Source organism: Pithys albifrons, chromosome 1 (assembly GCF_047495875.1).
Source record: "Pithys albifrons albifrons isolate INPA30051 chromosome 1, PitAlb_v1, whole genome shotgun sequence".
NCBI lineage: Eukaryota > Metazoa > Chordata > Aves > Passeriformes > Thamnophilidae > Pithys > Pithys albifrons.
In genome coordinates this window covers 71,461,626-71,479,777 of record NC_092458.1, presented here as the reverse complement: position 1 = coordinate 71,479,777, position 18,152 = coordinate 71,461,626, and the positions used below count along the sequence as shown (strand labels likewise).

General features: G+C 43.0%; 1 protein-coding gene across 3 annotated transcripts in view; it reads right to left on the bottom strand.

Moving 5' to 3' along the window:
- CWF19L2 (CWF19 like cell cycle control factor 2) overlaps window positions 1–18,152 on the bottom strand; it is a 78,496-nt gene extending 60,344 nt beyond the window's left edge. For 2 of the 3 annotated variants that reach the window (XM_071554928.1, XM_071554946.1), the window contains exons 1-3: window positions 18,064–18,152; window positions 2,933–3,035; window positions 2,091–2,210 (exon numbers count right to left, since the gene is read on the bottom strand). In XM_071554928.1, the coding sequence (XP_071411029.1) occupies window positions 2,091–2,210; window positions 2,933–2,974 (162 nt within the window). In that variant the 5' untranslated portion in view covers window positions 2,975–3,035; window positions 18,064–18,152. Of the gene's footprint in view, window positions 1–2,090; window positions 2,211–2,932; window positions 3,036–5,681; window positions 5,796–18,063 lie in introns of all 3 variants that reach the window. The other variant, XM_071554936.1, reaches the window with a different exon arrangement.

The window sequence follows — 18,152 nt, the reverse complement described above, 5'->3', positions numbered from 1 at the left end:
TTCCCACAGAAGATTGTTCCTTCATGATCAAAAGATTCCGCCATACTTCATGAGCACATCACATTACGCAACACTTGTTCACACTGGCAGTTCATCTGCATAACACTGCTAAAGCTAAAACTATCAGAATAAAACCAAAACCAACTGCATTTATAGAATTACAAAAAAACAAAATTAAAAAAAATGCATTACTTCATTACTAAGTATGTTTTATACTAAAAAAGGTAAATCAGTCACTTGGTACAATATAAAGTACTGTATGTGCTATTGCCTCCTCTTTTCATACCCAGTTTCCCACACTTGCACTTAACAGTGCACTGAGATTTTATCATAGAATCATAGAATCGATTGGGTTGGAAAAGACCTCCAAGATCATCGAGTCCAACCCTTGGTCCAACTCTAGCTCATTTACTAGATCATGGCACCCAGCGCCACGTCCAATCTGCATTTAAAGATCTCTAGGGATGGTGAATCCACCACCTCTCTGGGCAGCCCATTCCAATGCCTGATTACTCTCTCTGTAAAAAATTTTTTTCTGATATCCAACTTAAATTTCCCCTGGCAGAGCTTAAGCCCATGCCCCCTTGTTCTATTGCTGAGTGCCTGGGAGAAGAGACCAGCCCCCACCTGGCTATAACTTCCCTTCAGGTAGTTATAGACAGTGATGAGGTCACCTCTGAGCCTCCTCTTCTCCAGGCTAAACAACCCCAGCTCCCTCAGCCTCTCCCCATAGGACTTGTGCTCCAGTCCCTTCACCAGCCTTGTTGCTCTTCTCTGGACCCGCTCCAGCATCTCAATATCCTTTCTGAACTGAGGGGCCCAGAACTGAACACAGTACTCAAGGTGTGGCCTCACCAATGCAGAGTACAGGGGAAGGATCACTTCCCTGGTCCTGCTGGCCACGCTATTTTTGATACAGGACAGGATCCCATTGGCCTTCTTGGCCACCTGGGCACACTGTTGACTCATGTTGAGCTTCCTGTCAATTAGTACTCCAAGGTCCTTTTCTGCCTGGCTGCTCTCCAGCCACTCTGTGCCCAGCCTGTAGCGCTGCAGGGGGTTGTTGTGGCCAAAGTGCAGGACCCGGCACTTGGCCTTGTTGAACTTCATCCCATTGGAATCAGCCCATCTCTCAAGTCTATCCAGATCCCTCTGCAGAGCCCTCCTGCCTTCCAGCAGGTCGACACTCCCTCCCAACTTGGTGTCATCAGCAAATTTGCTGATGATGGACTCAATCCCCTCATCTAAATCATCAATAAAGATGTTAAACAGGACTGGACCCAACACAGACCCCTGGGGAACACCACTGGTGACTGGCCGCCACTTGAAGCAAGTAGTGCTCCACTGAACAGCTGCTTTGCTATTTGCATGAACCTGTCACAAGAATAACAGGCTTTGGATCAAAGTTACAGCAAGGATAGTACTGTATCCTAGGAGTTACTGTTGAGACCTGAATGCTTTTGGTGCCTCCCATGTGAAATGCAGGACATTTGTGCCATAGGTTATTTCCCACACTGGTATCATAGTCCATCTCTGATATCAGTCCCTGAAAAATAAATCTCATCATGCCACATGTTCCTTCACTCAATAAAAGAGACTCTCTGACTCTGAAAATTAAAAATCCAAGTGCTGCCTGAATGACACCAAAATGCAGGGAGGATGTTTTCCACAATGTGGCCGGAAAGCAGCATCCAGATTTCTAATGAAGTCTCCATACTGTTTTGCCAGAGTGCCACTCTATGTAAAGGTTCAAATTCCTGTGTCCTTCAGACTCATGTTGCTGGGAGTGTCCATGGTTGAACATCCAGAATGAGGATTGTTTTCAGTTTATCTCTGCTGAAAAAACTGCAAATCCCCTAGTTCCTAATGAGTGAATTCAATATTGTAAAATTCACAAGCACTCACATAATAGCCTATGTTAAATTAATTAAATACTCAGTATATTAAAATGGACAAATTTTGCCACATTTTTTTCCAACAGATAACGGTAAGAATGAGTCTAAATTTTACTAACCATGTCTCCCCACAGAGACTATAATGGTTCAAGTTTTAAGACTTTAATTGGAAGGATTTTAAAATTTCATACTTACCGAAGAACTATCAGATAAGTCATCCTTCTTTACAGATTTTTGTTTCTTACTTTTCTTCTTTTCTTTCTTAGATTTTTTTGAATGCTTATCCTTTTTCTTTTTTTTCTGTACAGAATGTTCCTACAAGTAAATATTTGTAAATGAGATCCAGTAAATCAAATCACCCACATACAAGAAAAGTAATCACAACCTACTTACTAAACCTTACTAAAAAAAAAGTAAACCACACGTAGCTACATTTTACCTTTACTACCCTGTCTCTCTTCTGTGGGGGAGGAATGGGTGGGGCTGGGGTGGTGGAGGCAGGGAGGGCATGGCTCACATCCATAATCATTTTTTCTCAGTATATTTTTCACAGAAACTAAGGCACGAGAACTATATATAGAATATCTACTACATTACATTTACTGTGGTCAAATCTATTTCTTCAGGTTTGACTACATCATCAATACACATCTTTCCTTTGTTGACATGTGTGCACAGATGGCTACACTAAGAGGGTGGGATATTCAGAGGGCCCCTTAAGATTTCTCCTGTAAATGACCACAAACAAGACTGCTATGAAGCCTTGGATCCTCCAGATTTCTTTGCATGGGACTATGATTTCTGGCAGCACCTGCTCTTCTGCATTTGGTAAAAATAAAACCTGGAACTGAATGACAGAAATTTTTCCTCTTCATGAGTAAAAAATTATTTCCACCTTAAAAAAAGGTAATATTGTGGCATAAAGAAAACAGAAATTGTAAAGTTTTTAGAGATCATCTTAAAGCCCTCAAAGCCTTCTGTTCATACAAACAGGCTGAAAAGCTAACAATCCAATTCAATGCTTGACAGCTCATCACCTTTTCTAGTTGTTCCACGTGTTCGTTCTCATCGGCAAGCATCTTCACCTGGCAAATGTTTTAGCAGCTTGCACTGCTCCTTCTTTTCAGAACTAGTTTTGGCCTAAGACGAACAGAGAAGAAAAATAACTAAGTGGAGTTCAGTAGCATTTCCTTACAGACACACCTCTCAAAAGTTCTCAAAATTTGAGAACTTTTCCTTTTACAAGACATCAACAAAAATACTTCTGGATTACATGTTAAAGGGCAAATTCAGGTAGAACATAATACACACTCAATTTCCTCAAGCTACAGCTTTGCAAGTTCCTCTATCACCAATTTCATCCCATCATCCTAAGTAAGAGTGACACAAAGACATTTGACTTCCTTTCTTCATTTTGAGACACCTTCTCTTACTGCAACCTTCATGAACTGAATACATGATATGATATCACTGTCTGTTATCAACTTTATTTCTGTGCACATTCAACTTTGGAAATATCTCAGCCAGATGAAAAGCTTGGAATTACAGAAGTCCACAAATACTCTGAAGGAGTATACAAGTATACAAGACTGAGCATTTTGGGCTGCAGAATGTTCCTCCCTTTCTGGTTATGGAAATAAAACCAGAAATACTTTCACTACTGCGTTCTAAAAAAATAACTATCATTGCAGACAGTTTCAATTCCTGAAAAGGATTTTTAAAAGCCACATAAATATTTGGTTTAGCCTCTGAAGTTCCCTCTATTACTTTCAGCAGAAACGTGACATTCAGAAGCAAGTTTACTTCAATAGAACTTGTCATTAGGAAACTCTTCATCCCGAAATGCAAAACATCACACAGTAATTAAACAGGAGGGAAGTTATTTTATATTATTACAACCCTAATTTTGTGTTAGATAAGTCTTCCAAATTTGAGCATGCTTTTGGTTCTTTGCTTGTTTGAGGGGTTTCTTTTAAAATAACTAAAAGCAAAACAAAAACTAAAGGTGGAATTTGGAATTTTTATCCTGAAATTGTGGAAGTTTTACCAGAAATTGTTGTCAAACATAAGCCAAGATGACACTTTCATGTTTTAAAAAGACCAATATTTAAACAAATTAAACAAAAAATCTCAGGAGATTAGACAGCCACTTGAGATCTTTCCTCATGGTCAGGTATTAGGTCTCTACATAAAAGCCTGTGCACTGCACAAGACAGTAACATCCCTACCACAGGCCAAGAAGGAAATCTGCAGCTCTTGTCCTGACAGAAAACGATGTCTGCAGGAGGATGACCAATATACTGTAAGGGTTCAAAGAACAAAAATACATGCTGAAAAATAAGATTAAAAGTTGGGATTTTTTTAAAAGTGCTAATTCACAAGGTAGGACTGCTGTTCTATTTTTGAACATTGTCGCTAGCACTACTGAAAGTGGCACAATACAAAGAACAAAAAACTAAACAAAACAAAATAACAACAACAAAAATCAAAATACAACACATCTGTGCCCAGACAAAACACCTTTTTAAGCCTGTGTCCACTGTTTTAGAAGCTTCAGGTGAAAAATGTTCTAACACATGTAAATGCAAACAAAGTAAGGCTGCTACCCACAATTTTTTGAACACAGGAATATTGCAAAACAAACAAAAAAATAGCATAAATCAGCTCAAATAAAGAGACCAAGTCCAGGACTTCCATCTGAATGTGAATGATATCTCTTAAAATTCAAAAGGCAGGGATAAAGAAAGAATTAATTAAGAACACATTCAGACATCTGTTTCAATATAAAAATCATTTTCCTGTTTATAACTAAACAAAACAACAAAAGAATAAGCAGGACTATAATTCAGTGAGAATGAAGGAGTTGTTAAGCATAATATAGAGTCACTAAAACCATCCAGGACTCCAAAAAATGCAGGTGTGTTTTCTGCTATCCCTCCATGATCCAAACAGCTCACTGGCTAACTCTGGCCATCCTAAAACACCTGGGAAAACACCCTTAAAAATTCATGCAGAAATCACTGACTGATATCTTCTGTTCTAGTCCACAGACGATCCTGGCCCTTTTATCCTAAAAAATATATTTATCTGACTAAAATAAAGTAACTAACCATGGCATGTCTGTGGATCAGTGAAGGTAACAACCTCAGCTATGCAACTCACAAAGTGTCTACAAGCTACACAGACTCCAAACTTAAGCTTATAACTCAACAGAGATGAAACAGTGGAGATAAAAGGTAACGTGAATATAGTTCTAGATGGGACTAAAAGAAAAACAAAAACAGACCCCAAGTTCATTTGCTCCAAAAGTAAACATCAAACACATTGACAAGATGTAGATGAGAAAAGGACAGGCTTTCGGAACACTCCATTTCACTTTTGGTTGAGAAAGAACTGTAGCTGGAGTCAGCAGCTCCCTTCTAACTCTTCAGCAGCTCTCAGGCATGTAAATCTATAAAGGTCTCAAATAAAGGCCAATCAGATCAGCTTTGTCAACATGTCTTCACTGAATATGCACTCTGCCTGTCACAGGAGATTTAGCCTCTTATCCTTCCCTATAATAACAAGCATATTTTAAATAAAATTACTATTTCCTTCATGCTACCAAAGTTAGAAATAAACATTGCATAAAATGAGGTTAATGTTATAAATAAGGTACAAAACAAGATTTTATACTTTTTATTAGATCTAAAGAAACTAGAAAAAATAAAGGCAAGCATTTAGGTAGTTGAGATACATGGTCCTAATGAAAGAGGTGGATCATCATTTTGGCTGAAGAATACGTACTTAGAACACAGATTGACTAGAAATCATCATCATGACTGCAGATTGTTGTCTCCTGAATACTAAATGAAACAGGATTGGGCAAGATGAATCTGTAGTGGCAGAATGACCACCAGACTGTTAAAAAGAGAAAGACAGAAACAAAAGCATCAGGCAAAAGGTTGTTTTTTCTCAAACAAAGACACCAAATATGTATGTATGTATGGCCAAATTTCATGAATGCAGATTTGGGCAGGGCTCTCCCCATGTGGGTGTGCCCTTCCAGCCTGTGCAGTGGATTTTTTAGGTGAGGCACAGCGTGCGCAGAACTGGCCCCACCCTTTAAGTCCTCAGGTCCATCTGCCACGGCCGAGCGAGCTTGGACAGTGACAGTGAAGTCCTCAGGACTGTCACAGCACCCGGTACTAACCGGGGCTGACCCTGCTGAGCATCCGAGATGTGACGGGATGGGATGGCAGGGAGGCATTGAACTGCCAGGGGACGGTCCCACTGAGACTCGAACTCACGACCTTGTACACCAAATATAGAAGATTCTTAAAAATATATGTATGTAAAATAAAAAAAAAAGTTGCCTAGAAATTTAAAAATATGAAAGAAGTTATATTTTCAACCCAAATTATCATTTTAGCCCACGACTAGAGAGTCAGCAGTGGTACCCTCTGAATCTTTCCCTCTCTAAAAACTATCTAGGCTCCCTCAAGTTACAATACACATTTTTTATTTTTGGTGATGCTTTCCCCTCACACATACAATTATTTCAAGTGGGGGTGATGAAGAAAGTCTGTCTGCATTACTTTATTAGCTTCAAAACTTACCTTTATATTCTATTTGTCTTTTATAAAGATGCAGGGCTTACTGGCATCTCATAAAACGTAGAAAAGAAAGAAAAACTAATTATGTCTCCTGTCAGACTTACCATTCTATCTATGACAGCCAATTTTAATAGTTTCACATCTGTCATCCCAGAGGAGTTCAAGCTTTTAATTCACATTAAGGTTGGTTAATAGTTAACATACCACAAAATATATCCAATAATTTATCCTTTCCCCTTTAGAAATGAGTACTTAACATGAGGTATATGTTAGGTCATCACTGCAATATTTTAAGTTTTTTCTCCATAAATACAGGATGCTACATTTCTGAAATACCTCTATTTCAAGAGTAATACTATAATTATGCAAATGACTGTGCATGACATACATGAACACAGAAGACCAATATAAGCAACAACCTGTCAAGAAGGACAAGCATCAAGCTACACCACACACTTCTGTGACACACTAATAAAGATGTTCAAAATCTCCTTTGCAACAAGCACAATGAAGTCTAAAACTGATAAGGTGCTATCAAAACAAAAACTACTCTACAGCACTATTTTTGGCAATGTTTGCCATGGTGAACAAAGTCAAACTTTGTAGTCTTTACCACAAGGAGGCATAAAGGTTTTGGATTTCACAGATCCATGTGGATGTGGGAGGAAGCCAAGTTCAAGGAAAGTGATTTCCAGTTTTCATTAAGCAGGCCAAAAAAAGCCAGCCCACACAGTTGCTGACAACAGTATCTGTTAAACAAAGAATAAAACTTGCTCCAAAATAGCCTGTAATACACTGCAGACACAAACACCAAAAGCTGTAAAAATAACACCATGCCACACCAGGAAGAAGCAGAAAAGATTAAAGACACTGCCAACAACCAAGACCTAGGTCACACAATAAATGGAAGTTGTTACACTACAATTCCCCCAAAGACGTCCAGAAGAGATGATGGGATGTTACCTAGGGACTAAATCTTCCTCATCAGCTCACAGAAACCTTGACCAACCCTCCTTCCTGACCCCAACTCTATTTACCATTTCAGTTCTCACCAAGGGCAGAGAAAGTTTTCAATACCACTATGGAGACCATGCCATTTTCCACCTTTAACTGAGGTAAATTTCTAGTTCTTTAGACAGTAATCACCTCCCTTCAATAGTCAATTTCTTCATCCAATAGAAGAAAAAGTCACTTTTTCTCCACAAGCAACCAGAAGAAACTCTGTATCACAACATCAGATCAATGTATGTATGGCCAGACTTCACCAACGCAGATTTGGGCAGGGCTCTCCCCACGTGGGTGTGCCCTTCCAGTCTGCACAGTGGATTTTTTAGGTAAGGCACAGCGTGCGCAGAACTGGCCCCACCGTGTCAGTCCTGAGGTCCATCTGCCACGGCCGAGCGAGCTTGGACAGTGACAGTGAAGTCCTCGGGACTGTCACAGCACCCGGTACTAACCGGGGCTGACCCTGCTGAGCATCCGAGATGTGACGGGATGGGATGGCAGGGAGGCATTGAACTGCCAGGGGACGGTCCCACTGAGACTGGAACTCAGGTCCTTGGGATTCAGAGTCCAGAGTGCTCTCCTTTACACTACGGGACCGCCCCATCAGACCAATACAGCATGACAAAACCACTCAACACAGAGAGCAACAGCTAAGCTGCTCTACTGGCTGTGTCACTGAAGGGCAGTGCTCCTTACCCACTCAGCACCAAGCCTACCCTTGCATTGCAGCCTCAGGGGAAGCCACTTCAAGGACCATCCCGATACAAAATGAATTCCATCAAAAGCAAGGTACAGCTTCCTGTAGATCAAGCTTACAAGTTCCCATTCTAGCAAGGTCATCAAGGCTACTAGTTTAAGCACAAGGAACAAAGGGAAAAATGTGCTTTTCGGGGAAGAAGTGTGGGGAAAAAACTCCTGTCAGCAACAACTTTTTCTTAGAAAAGTTCAAAAAATCTAACATCTAGCCTAGTCCTTCAGACATCAACATAAGGCACCCGAAGTATATACAGTGAGTTTTTCTTTCTAATTTCAGGACCTCCTCCCATCCACATAAACATTCCACTCATTTAATTGTTTTGATTATCAGCTACTAGAGAGGTTGCTGTGGCATGTATTACCCTCCCAGCTTCCATCATCACCCAAAAGCTCAGAGCCAGAGAGCCCTGATTACATAAGTACTTACCTGGAGGGGGCCTGAACATACCCTTCCTTGCAGTTCTCATGCTCTTATACCAATTCTCTGTGTGAAAAACACACTTATTTTTATGAATACTTGGACTGTTTTTCTACTCTTCATATTCCAATTATTGTTAAATTCACAGAGCTTTCCCAAGAAAGACAGTAAACAATAAATAAACGGCAGAGGAACTGGACACCACACACAGACCATTGTGATCAAGTGAATGCCATTTATTTCACACTACACGGTTTATATAGTTAAAGGTATGTTCTATTAGTTAAATTGTACCCCACATCATATAACTGCAAATCCCCATTGGTTATAAACCATATCTCACAAGTCCAATGTTTTGGTGAACTTACCCTAACTGTTTTCAGAAACATCTCAGGTGTGCTGTGAGAAACCTGAGGAGTTCTCATGAGGAACCTCCAGGGAGTTACTAACTCCTCCAATGGTCTGGTGCAGCTGTGGCCTTGTTATTCTCAGCTGCTCTCAGTCTCACAGGGTCTTATATAGATCTGAATTGCTCACTCATGATTTTTCTGTACCAACAGGACAGCAGTGGAAACACAAGAAAGAGCTTTAGCCACCACTCCAACTTGCCACATGGCGACTGAGTCAGAGTGTTGCCTGTACCAGCACCACCTCCAGACGCAGCTGTGCCACAGCTCTTTGCCATTTTCGCCTGCCAAAAGGCACAGAAGACAGGCCACTGAAAGGACCAGCACTTGAATCATTTAAGCCTCTTGTGACCAACAATCGGTACAGCAAAGTCAGAGGTGATTTAAAGAGCTGGCTGTAGGAGATGTAAACCTTCAGTCAGAAATCTCTGGGAGGCAGTAACTATTTCTGCTGGTACAGGTGCAAACATAACAGATAAACAGATGCACTAGGAAAGCTACTGCCAGGAAACTGTAGACAGGTATCTCATGTTAGTGTAGGGCCTCTCCATTCCTGTGGGAAAGCAAGCTCTCAAGGAAGGCCTTACAGGGTATAACAATGAAGACATCTGCCTTCAGTGCTCACTTTCTAAAATGACCTGTCTGTTAAATCAAAGACGTCGCTTGAAAAAATGCATACAGAGATGCTTTGTCAAAAGTCTGAAAACTTTTTGAGAATAGGCAGTACTAATTTCTCAGTGCTATTACTCTCCTGGGTGGTCCCGTAGTGTAAAGGAGAGCACTCTGGACTCTGAATCCCAAGGACCTGAGTTCCAGTCTCAGTGGGACCGTCCCTGGCAGTTCAATGCCTCCCTGCCATCCCATCCCGTCACATCTCGGATGCTCAGCAGGGTCAGCCCCGGTTAGTACCGGGTGCTGTGACAGTCCCGAGGACTTCACTGTCACTGTCCAAGCTCGCTCGGCCGTGGCAGATGGACCTCAGGACTGACACGGTGGGGCCAGTTCTGCGCACGCTGTGCCTTACCTAAAAAATCCACTGCGCAGGCTGGAAGGGCACACCCAGGTGGGGAGAGCCCTGCCCAATCCTGCGTTCACGAAGTCTGGCCATACATACATACATACATTACTCTCCTAATATCACAGCTTTAAGTGAGTATAATAATGCTGATGCTATTTATTTCTTTGAATAGAAAGTCAGGGATGTAACACTTCACAAAGGATTTAAAAGGGAAACAACAAAAAGGAGGTGTTTAGTATTACAGCACAGAAGCAACTTCCAAAAAGTAACAGCTCTATAACCCCTTAGAGTGATATATGTTTGGCTGCTAATTTCAGTCTAAGGAGAAATTTCTGTAATTTTCCACTGAAAACTGAAGCATAAAACACTGCTGAAGCTTTTCATCACCTCAGCAAATACTACACTCAACTTCTTTTTTTAAGTCAATATGTACTACTGTCAAGAGAAACTTGCAATCTGTCACTAATCCTTAACAACTAAAATGCAGGATTTTCTGCACAAGGAACGGTCAAATCCTATCACCCTCAAAGGCCAAAGGGTGAGAGAATCAAAGTCCATGGAAAAAGCAACAGAACAGCAACCCTAAAATAAAGACATCTCATATGATAGCACAGAAGCAAGAATAACTCAAATTGAAATCTTGATAGATTTTACTGAGAAGTGTTCATGTCTAGAAAAAGTACACATCCCTGCAACTACCAAAACACCCATCAGATTATCTTGCTGTAAATTTATAAACTGAAACAGCAGTGTCATGAACTATCACACTCATCAAAACAAGATGCTATTTCTGAAGCTTAATAACAATTTGCATGTCAACATTAATTATTTGATTACTGATCATTATCATAAATATTACCAGCTGCTCAGTTTTACCAATGCAGCTGGGAGGACATACTATACAAATACAGAACATGCTTTCAAAATTTAAAAGAGAAATCTCAGTCAATGAATTCAGTGGCATGCTGGTTCTTCAACAGAAGTGTATGTTCAATATTTCATTAAAAAGTTCCTCAAGGTGAGTTTGTTGAACATCTCATCTTGGCAGAAACAGATTTGCTGAAATACAAGCTATGTCTGCAAACTTCTCACTTTATCAGAAGCAAAGACTTTTGCAGCTGCCCAAATGTCTTTCCCAAAGTAAAAGGTGGGAGCTTCTAGGACTGCAACCACCAAGTAACTGTCTTTATTATGCTCACTAGCTGTGAAAAGTCCCTGCATATCTCCTGCTTTTGCAAGCAAGACAGACAAAACACACTGCAGTAGTTTTCTCCCCGTTCTGTTCACAGTCATAGAATCGAAGCATATATTGAGTTGGAAGTGACTCACAAGGATCATCAAGTTCAACTCCTGGCCCTGCACAGGACATCATTAGAGTCACATCATGTGCCTCAGAGTATTGTCCAAGCACTTCCTGAGCTCTGTCAGGCTTGATGCTGTTACAACTTCCCTTGGAAGCCTGTTCAGTGCTCAACCACCTTTTTTGGTATCCATCCTAAACCTCCCCTGACACAACTTCAGGCCATTCTCTTGGGTCCTGTCATTTGCCACATGAGTGAACAGATCAGTATTTGTCCCTCCTCTTCCCCTCACAAGAAGGTGTAACTGCAATGAGGTCTCCCCTCAGTCTCCTCTTCTCCAGGCAGAACACACCAAGTGCCCTCAGCTGCTCCTCATACGGCTTCCCCTCAAGGCCCTTCACCATCTTCGTTGCCCTCTTTTGGACACTCTCTATAATGGTTTAATGTCTTTCTTCTATGCAGTGCCCCAAAGTGCACACAATATTCAAGGTGAGGCTGCTCCATTGCAGAGCACGGCGGGACAATCCCCTCCCTCAATGGGCTTGCTGTTCCACCACTACAGCAGCACAGTCAAACCAAAATCAAAGCAACCCAAGTAAAGCAGAGCAAGTCAATACACTTAAAACATTAATCTGTTCTCACTTATACGGGTAACAGCAAGTCAGTTCCATTTCTGAAAGTGAGACAGCAGAGCACTGACGTGGCAACTATGACATCCTCATGCTTTCATGTTATAAAATGATAAACTGATTTTTCACAAAAGTAACAGAGTAACTACAGAAGAGGTGTTAAAAATGTTTCTCCCTTACATAGCTTAATATTCAGTTATTAGGTCCATAAATGGGAAAAGGAAACATGCAATGAATTTTTTAAAAAAAGTTTAATTCCTAAATTTCTCTATCAGCCAAATCAGAGATAAAGGAAATTCTACAGACTCCTTTGTCCCACATGGACTTGCATAGGATAAAATGCTTATGATACACTTCTGCTAATACATTATAAAACTCTAATACAGAAAAGGGAGTGGGGGGAAACTCCCAACCTTCAAGATGTCTTCATCTTATTTCAAGTTTGGTTCTTACTACAAGGAAAAGAAATAGTTCAAGGACATACACCAGATGATGAACACAGCAATTCTACAAGCAACAGCAAGGAAAACCATTTGACCATTAATGTATGTTTCACTGCTACCCAATGCACCCAAGAGAATTCCTGAAAATCAGAGAATCTGACTCAGTTTTAGGTTGCTTGGAAGTGAAAAGATAACACCATGGAAAAATAAGACACTCTATAATGTGCCCTTTCAGTAAGAAGATGAAAAGTCACATCACAGAATTTTCTCAATGGTCATATAGAGACTATGTATCTTTGATGGTTAAAACCTGTAGAAAACAATGTCATTTCCTTCAGATCCCTTCCTACACCACAAAAATTTGACTTGAAGAACTACAGTGCCTATTATTTCTCAAGTTATACTCCCTTCTGTTTCCCTGTATTGGACTTCTGAGTGCTTTGACATTCTAAGATTCAAGAATCTTAGCTAGTATCCCAGCCTGAAAATATCCAGCAATGCCCATGGAAGCTGACAAGAGCAAAATACAAGGTTAAGCCCAAAGTGAGCCATCTTCAAAGCACTCCTGTATCCTCCAGGAATTTGAGGTTTAGCAACTTTTCAATCAATAACTTCCAACATACGTTTCTGCTTTTAGGCTATTATTGCCTGGATGGAAGGGCAGTGTCAGTTTTTGCAACATGCTATACAAGAGATCCTACAACTTCTCTGCACATCATCTGAAAGTTCACTCTTTTGTCTGCTTTAAGCTGGTTACCTGAAAATCCCTTAATACAACCTAGTTCTTGAGTTCAAAGAAACAGCAGACAGCAATTCCTTATTCTCTTCTCCATCCCACTAAACAATTTTACAGAACTCTCTGAAATTAATCTTATTTTCAGCCTATTTGCCCTCTTCTTGAAACCTTTAGTGTCCTTGAACAGTCTGTACCATGATCATCTCTGAGACCTTTCTTCCCACCTTCTCCAAGGCTGTTCAGTTACTCCTGAGATGCCATGCTCAAGATACCATGCTTTCTAGTAACAAACTCGGCCAAAACCAACCTGTCTCCCTTTTCCCCACACATTCTCAGTATGAAGAAGTGCTCTTATCCCCAATAAGGCAGTCCCGTGGTGTAAAGGAGAGCACTCTGGACTCTGAATCCCAAGGACCTGAGTTCCAGTCTCAGTGGGACCATCCCCTGGCAGTTCAATGCCTCCCTGCCATCCCATCCCGTCACATCTCGGATGCTCAGCAGGGTCAGCCCCGGTTAGTACCGGGTGCTGTGACAGTCCCGAGGACTTCCCTGTCACTGTCCAAGCTCGCTCGGCCGTGGCAGATGGACCTGAGGACTTAAAGGGTGGGGTCAGTTCTGCGCATGTTGTGCCTCACCTAAAAAATCCACTGTGCAGGCTGGAAGGGCACACCCACGTGTGCCCTTCGTTCCTCCGTTCCTTCGTCTTCCTTCGTTCACGAAGTCTGGCCATACATACATACATCCCCAATATCAACCCTTCCTCTGAGAGCAGCTTTGGCTCACTGCAGTAGTGTTTCTCCTGCCACCAAACCTCCCTCCTCAGCTTTCCTGCCTCCATAAATTGAGATTTACCTACAAACAATGAGAGGTTAAATACAAATTCATTACCTTTTACACAAATTGCAGCGTATTTAACGCCACAATCCAGTTACTATGAAAACTGCACAAAAGTGTTTAATGATACATGTAAAATACTCTTACTTCAAATTAACAGTATTTTAGAGGTATTAACAAAAGAAGTAAAAGCCATCCACAAAGATTTGGTAGGAGGAGGTTACAGCAAAATTTCTATTTACCATCCTCACAGAACACTATCATTTCATGTAAACTGTTGATGTAAACAGAAGGAAGTAAGAAAAGAATAAAATTATAATTTCATACACTACTGCAGTATGTATGTATGTATGGCCAGACTTCCCTAATGCAGATTTGGGCAGGGCTCTCCCCACCTGGGTGTGCCCTTCCAGCCTGCACAGTGGATTTTTTAGGTGAGGCACAGCGTGCGTAGAACTGGCCCCACCGTTTAAGTCCTCAGGTCCATCTGCCACAGCCGAGCGAGCTTGGACAGTGACAGGGAAGTCCTCGGGACTGTCACAGCACCCGGTACTAACCGGGGCTGACCCTGCTGAGCATCCGAGATCTGACAGGATGGGATGGCAGGGAGGCATTGAACTGCCAGGGGACGGTCCCACTGAGACTGGAACTCAGGTCCTTGGGATTCAGAGTCCAGAGTGCTCTCCTTTACACCACGGGACCACCCATACTACTGCAGGAACATCTGACCTTTACAAAAAGTAACCATTTATCAATATTTTTTTACTCAGGCTGGCAGTCTGTCACAAGTCAGGTCCCCTAGGATCAATACTGGGACGTACACTGCTCACCATGTTTCTAAATGATCTGGATGATGGGACTGAAAGCACCCTCACCAATGATGACATCAAACTGGGTGGTCAATGCACCACAAGGGCAAGACAACCTACAGAGACACTTGGAGAGGCTGGCAGAACAGGCAAGCAAGAAATGTATGAAGGTTAACAAAGGCAAGTAAGTGCAAGGTCCTGCACATGGGATGACATAACCCAAGACCCCAGCACAGGTTTGAATCTGTGTGTCTGGGAAGCAGCCTTGCTGAAAGGGATCTCACGGTTCTGCTGCACAAGCTGACGGCGGTCAGCAGGGCACTGCTGCAGCAACAAGGGCACATCAGATCCTGGGTTGCATCTGCAGGAGCATCTTTAGCGAGATGGAGACACCATCATCACAGTCTACTCAGCCTTTGTCAGGCTGCACCAGAGCACTGTGTCCCATGCTGGTCCCACTGTTCAACACAGACTGACTGGAGAGTGTCCAAAGGCAAGACAGGAAGATGGGGAACCTGCCCTCAGAGGAAAGGCTGAAGGAGTTAGTTCTTTTCTCCCTGGAGAAGAGATGTCTAAGAGGGGAAATGCATCACAGTATTCCAGCACTTAAAATGTTCCTATTAAGGAGGATAGAGGTTCTCTCTTCACAGGGATGGAGCCATGTGGAGAGGACAATGGATGGAATCCCTGCTGAGAACACACTCAGAGAGGTGCAGAGAGCTCGGTGTGCAGCTGCACTGTGAGCTCCTGGTTGTGCTCTGGGTGGCAGGAAATGGTGAGAGCCCCAGGCGAGAGGTTGTGAACTGGTGTTGAGTCTCTGCACAACTAAGGGCATGGGGACCTGTGAGGCTAACCAGGACAGCGGACACTGAAAGACACAGCAGGAGGCCAGAACTCAGCAGGACGACCCCAGACCCTCATGCACAGACTACGGGTATAAAAGCCCAGGGATTCAGTTGTTCCAGGCACACGGTTCAACCTGGTGCTGTGTTTTGTTCCATCATTAAATTGTCTTAAGGATTCAGACATCTGAGACTCTCCCCTGGGAAACCTGGGGTCGAGCCGGTAGGGCAGCCAGGTCTGACTGTGTGAGTGTAGTGTGCAGGGAGCCAAGCAGGGCACCTGTCGACTCACTGAAGCCGCCCACTGCAAAGGGGCTTCGGATCCAGACTGGAAAGTCTCAGGTGGTGGGAGTGTGACTGCGAGAGTGGCTCCTGGATGGTTAGACAGGAAAGTTTCCTTAGTTTCCTTCAGTTCTGGGCCCCTCAGTTCAGGAAAGATATTGAGGTGCTGGAGCAGGTCCAGAGAAGAGCAACAAGGCTGGTGAAGGGACTGGAGCACAAGCCCTGTGGGGAGAGGCTGAGGGAGCTGGGGGTGTTTAGCCTGGAGAAGAGGAGGCTCAGAGGTGACCTCATCACTGTCTAGAACTACCTGAAGGGAAGTTATAGCCAGGTAGGGGCTGGTCTATTCTCCCAGGCACTCAGCAATAGGACAAGGGGGCACGGGCTCAAGCTCTGTCAGGGGAAATTTAAGTTGGATATCAGAAAAAAATTCTTTACAGAGAGAGTAATCAGGCATTGGAATGGGCTGCCCAGAGAGGTGGTGGATTCCCCGTCCCTGGAGGTTTTTAAACTGAGATTGGATGTGGCACTGAGTGCCATGATCTGGTAAATGGACTGGAGTTGGATCAAGGGTTGGACTTGATGATCTCAGGGGTCTTTTCCAACCCAATCAATTTTATGACTCTAACTCCATCAGTGGAGTTTTTCAAGACACGACCACACAGAGCACTAGAATCTCATCTAGGCTCCCTTTTCTACAAGGGGCTGGACCAAGTGATCTTTCAAGGTCTTTCCAATCAGGGCTGCTCTAGGATTCTAAGCAAATACAAATGGTACCAACTGAGAAGAAAAGGTAAAGGTAAAGTAGGATAATGGTGTCCTACCTAAGTTTTGCTGTTAAGTGTATTTTCTGATCATCCAAGAGGTTGAACTGAGCAAAGGAGCACTCTTAAATGTATCATACAGCAGTTCAACTAGAGCAAAGGCAACAATATCAACAAACTTTTGCAAGTTAGTATGACTAACTAAGTTAAAGGAATTTCCCTTCAGCTCCTTGTCAAAAAGGGGGAAATCACTGAAGGGATCTTCTATTGCCAAGAAACCATTTCACAACTATACAAGGGAGACATCCATATGATATCTTACATGAAGTCCTCTCTCTGTGTTGTCTTGAGAAAAGACATCACTGTCAGGTAAGCCTCAGGCTATTCAGACCATTTTCCCTTTTTTTTTCTGAAAATATCTTTGCCCAGTAAGATCTGATTGACGCTTATTCTGACCTTCCTTCTGTCAAAAGCCCATCCTTGTGACCTCCTACTTTTTCCATGCCCTGCTTTCCTCTTACACTTTTCTTTCTGTGTAGTTATGCCCCACTCCTCAAACTTCAAAACAAGTCATGTCACCCAACTGGTGTGTCAATTACGACATCAGAATTCACTCGACAAGTTACACCAAGAATCAGCACAAGTACCAAACACCACATATAGGCTGGTTTTGAACGAAATGGGTCAGGATCTGCAGAGGCCTTCAAGTCACAGCACCTCTACCAAAGCAACTGAGAGTAGGAGCCTCCTAATTCTTGGCTCACACTACAGCAACACAGAACCAACCAAGCAACATAATGACTCATGAAAACAGGAGTCATTAACTTCTTAACACACATAATTTCAAGTTATTACTACTCCATGACCAGTGTTGGAATGGAAGGATACGGACTCCAGGAAAAACAAGCCAGGAAGACAAAGAAGAGTTGCCTGTTGTGTCTCATTTAAGGAAAGGTTGAGAGCTGGGGCTGTTTAGCCTAGAGAAGAGAAGCCCAGGGAGCGGCAGTGGTGTCACCTCATCAATGCAGACAAAAATCTAGGAGAGGGTGCAAAGACGACCGGCCCTGGCTCTTTCCAAACGTGTAAGCACAGAAAGACGTAATAAGCGAAAAACCAAGCGGAACAACGCCCCAAGTGACAAGACGCACGGAACCAGCTCCCGGCTGCGCCCTGCCGCTCCCGGGGCCGCTCCTGGTGACGCTCCCGCTCGGCGCTCAAGGGGTCCTGCCAGGGCTTCCCCGGGAGAGCACCGACCCCGCAGAGCACCCAGCCTGGGGCACGGAAGGGCCTAAGCAGCCGCGGGGCAAAGCCGGGCTGGGCCGGGCACCCCACCTGCGCCAGCAGCGCCTCCCGATCCCGATCCCGGCTCTGCTCGCCGCCGACCCAGACGCCACTGGCACAGCCCGCCGGAAGCCGCGCGC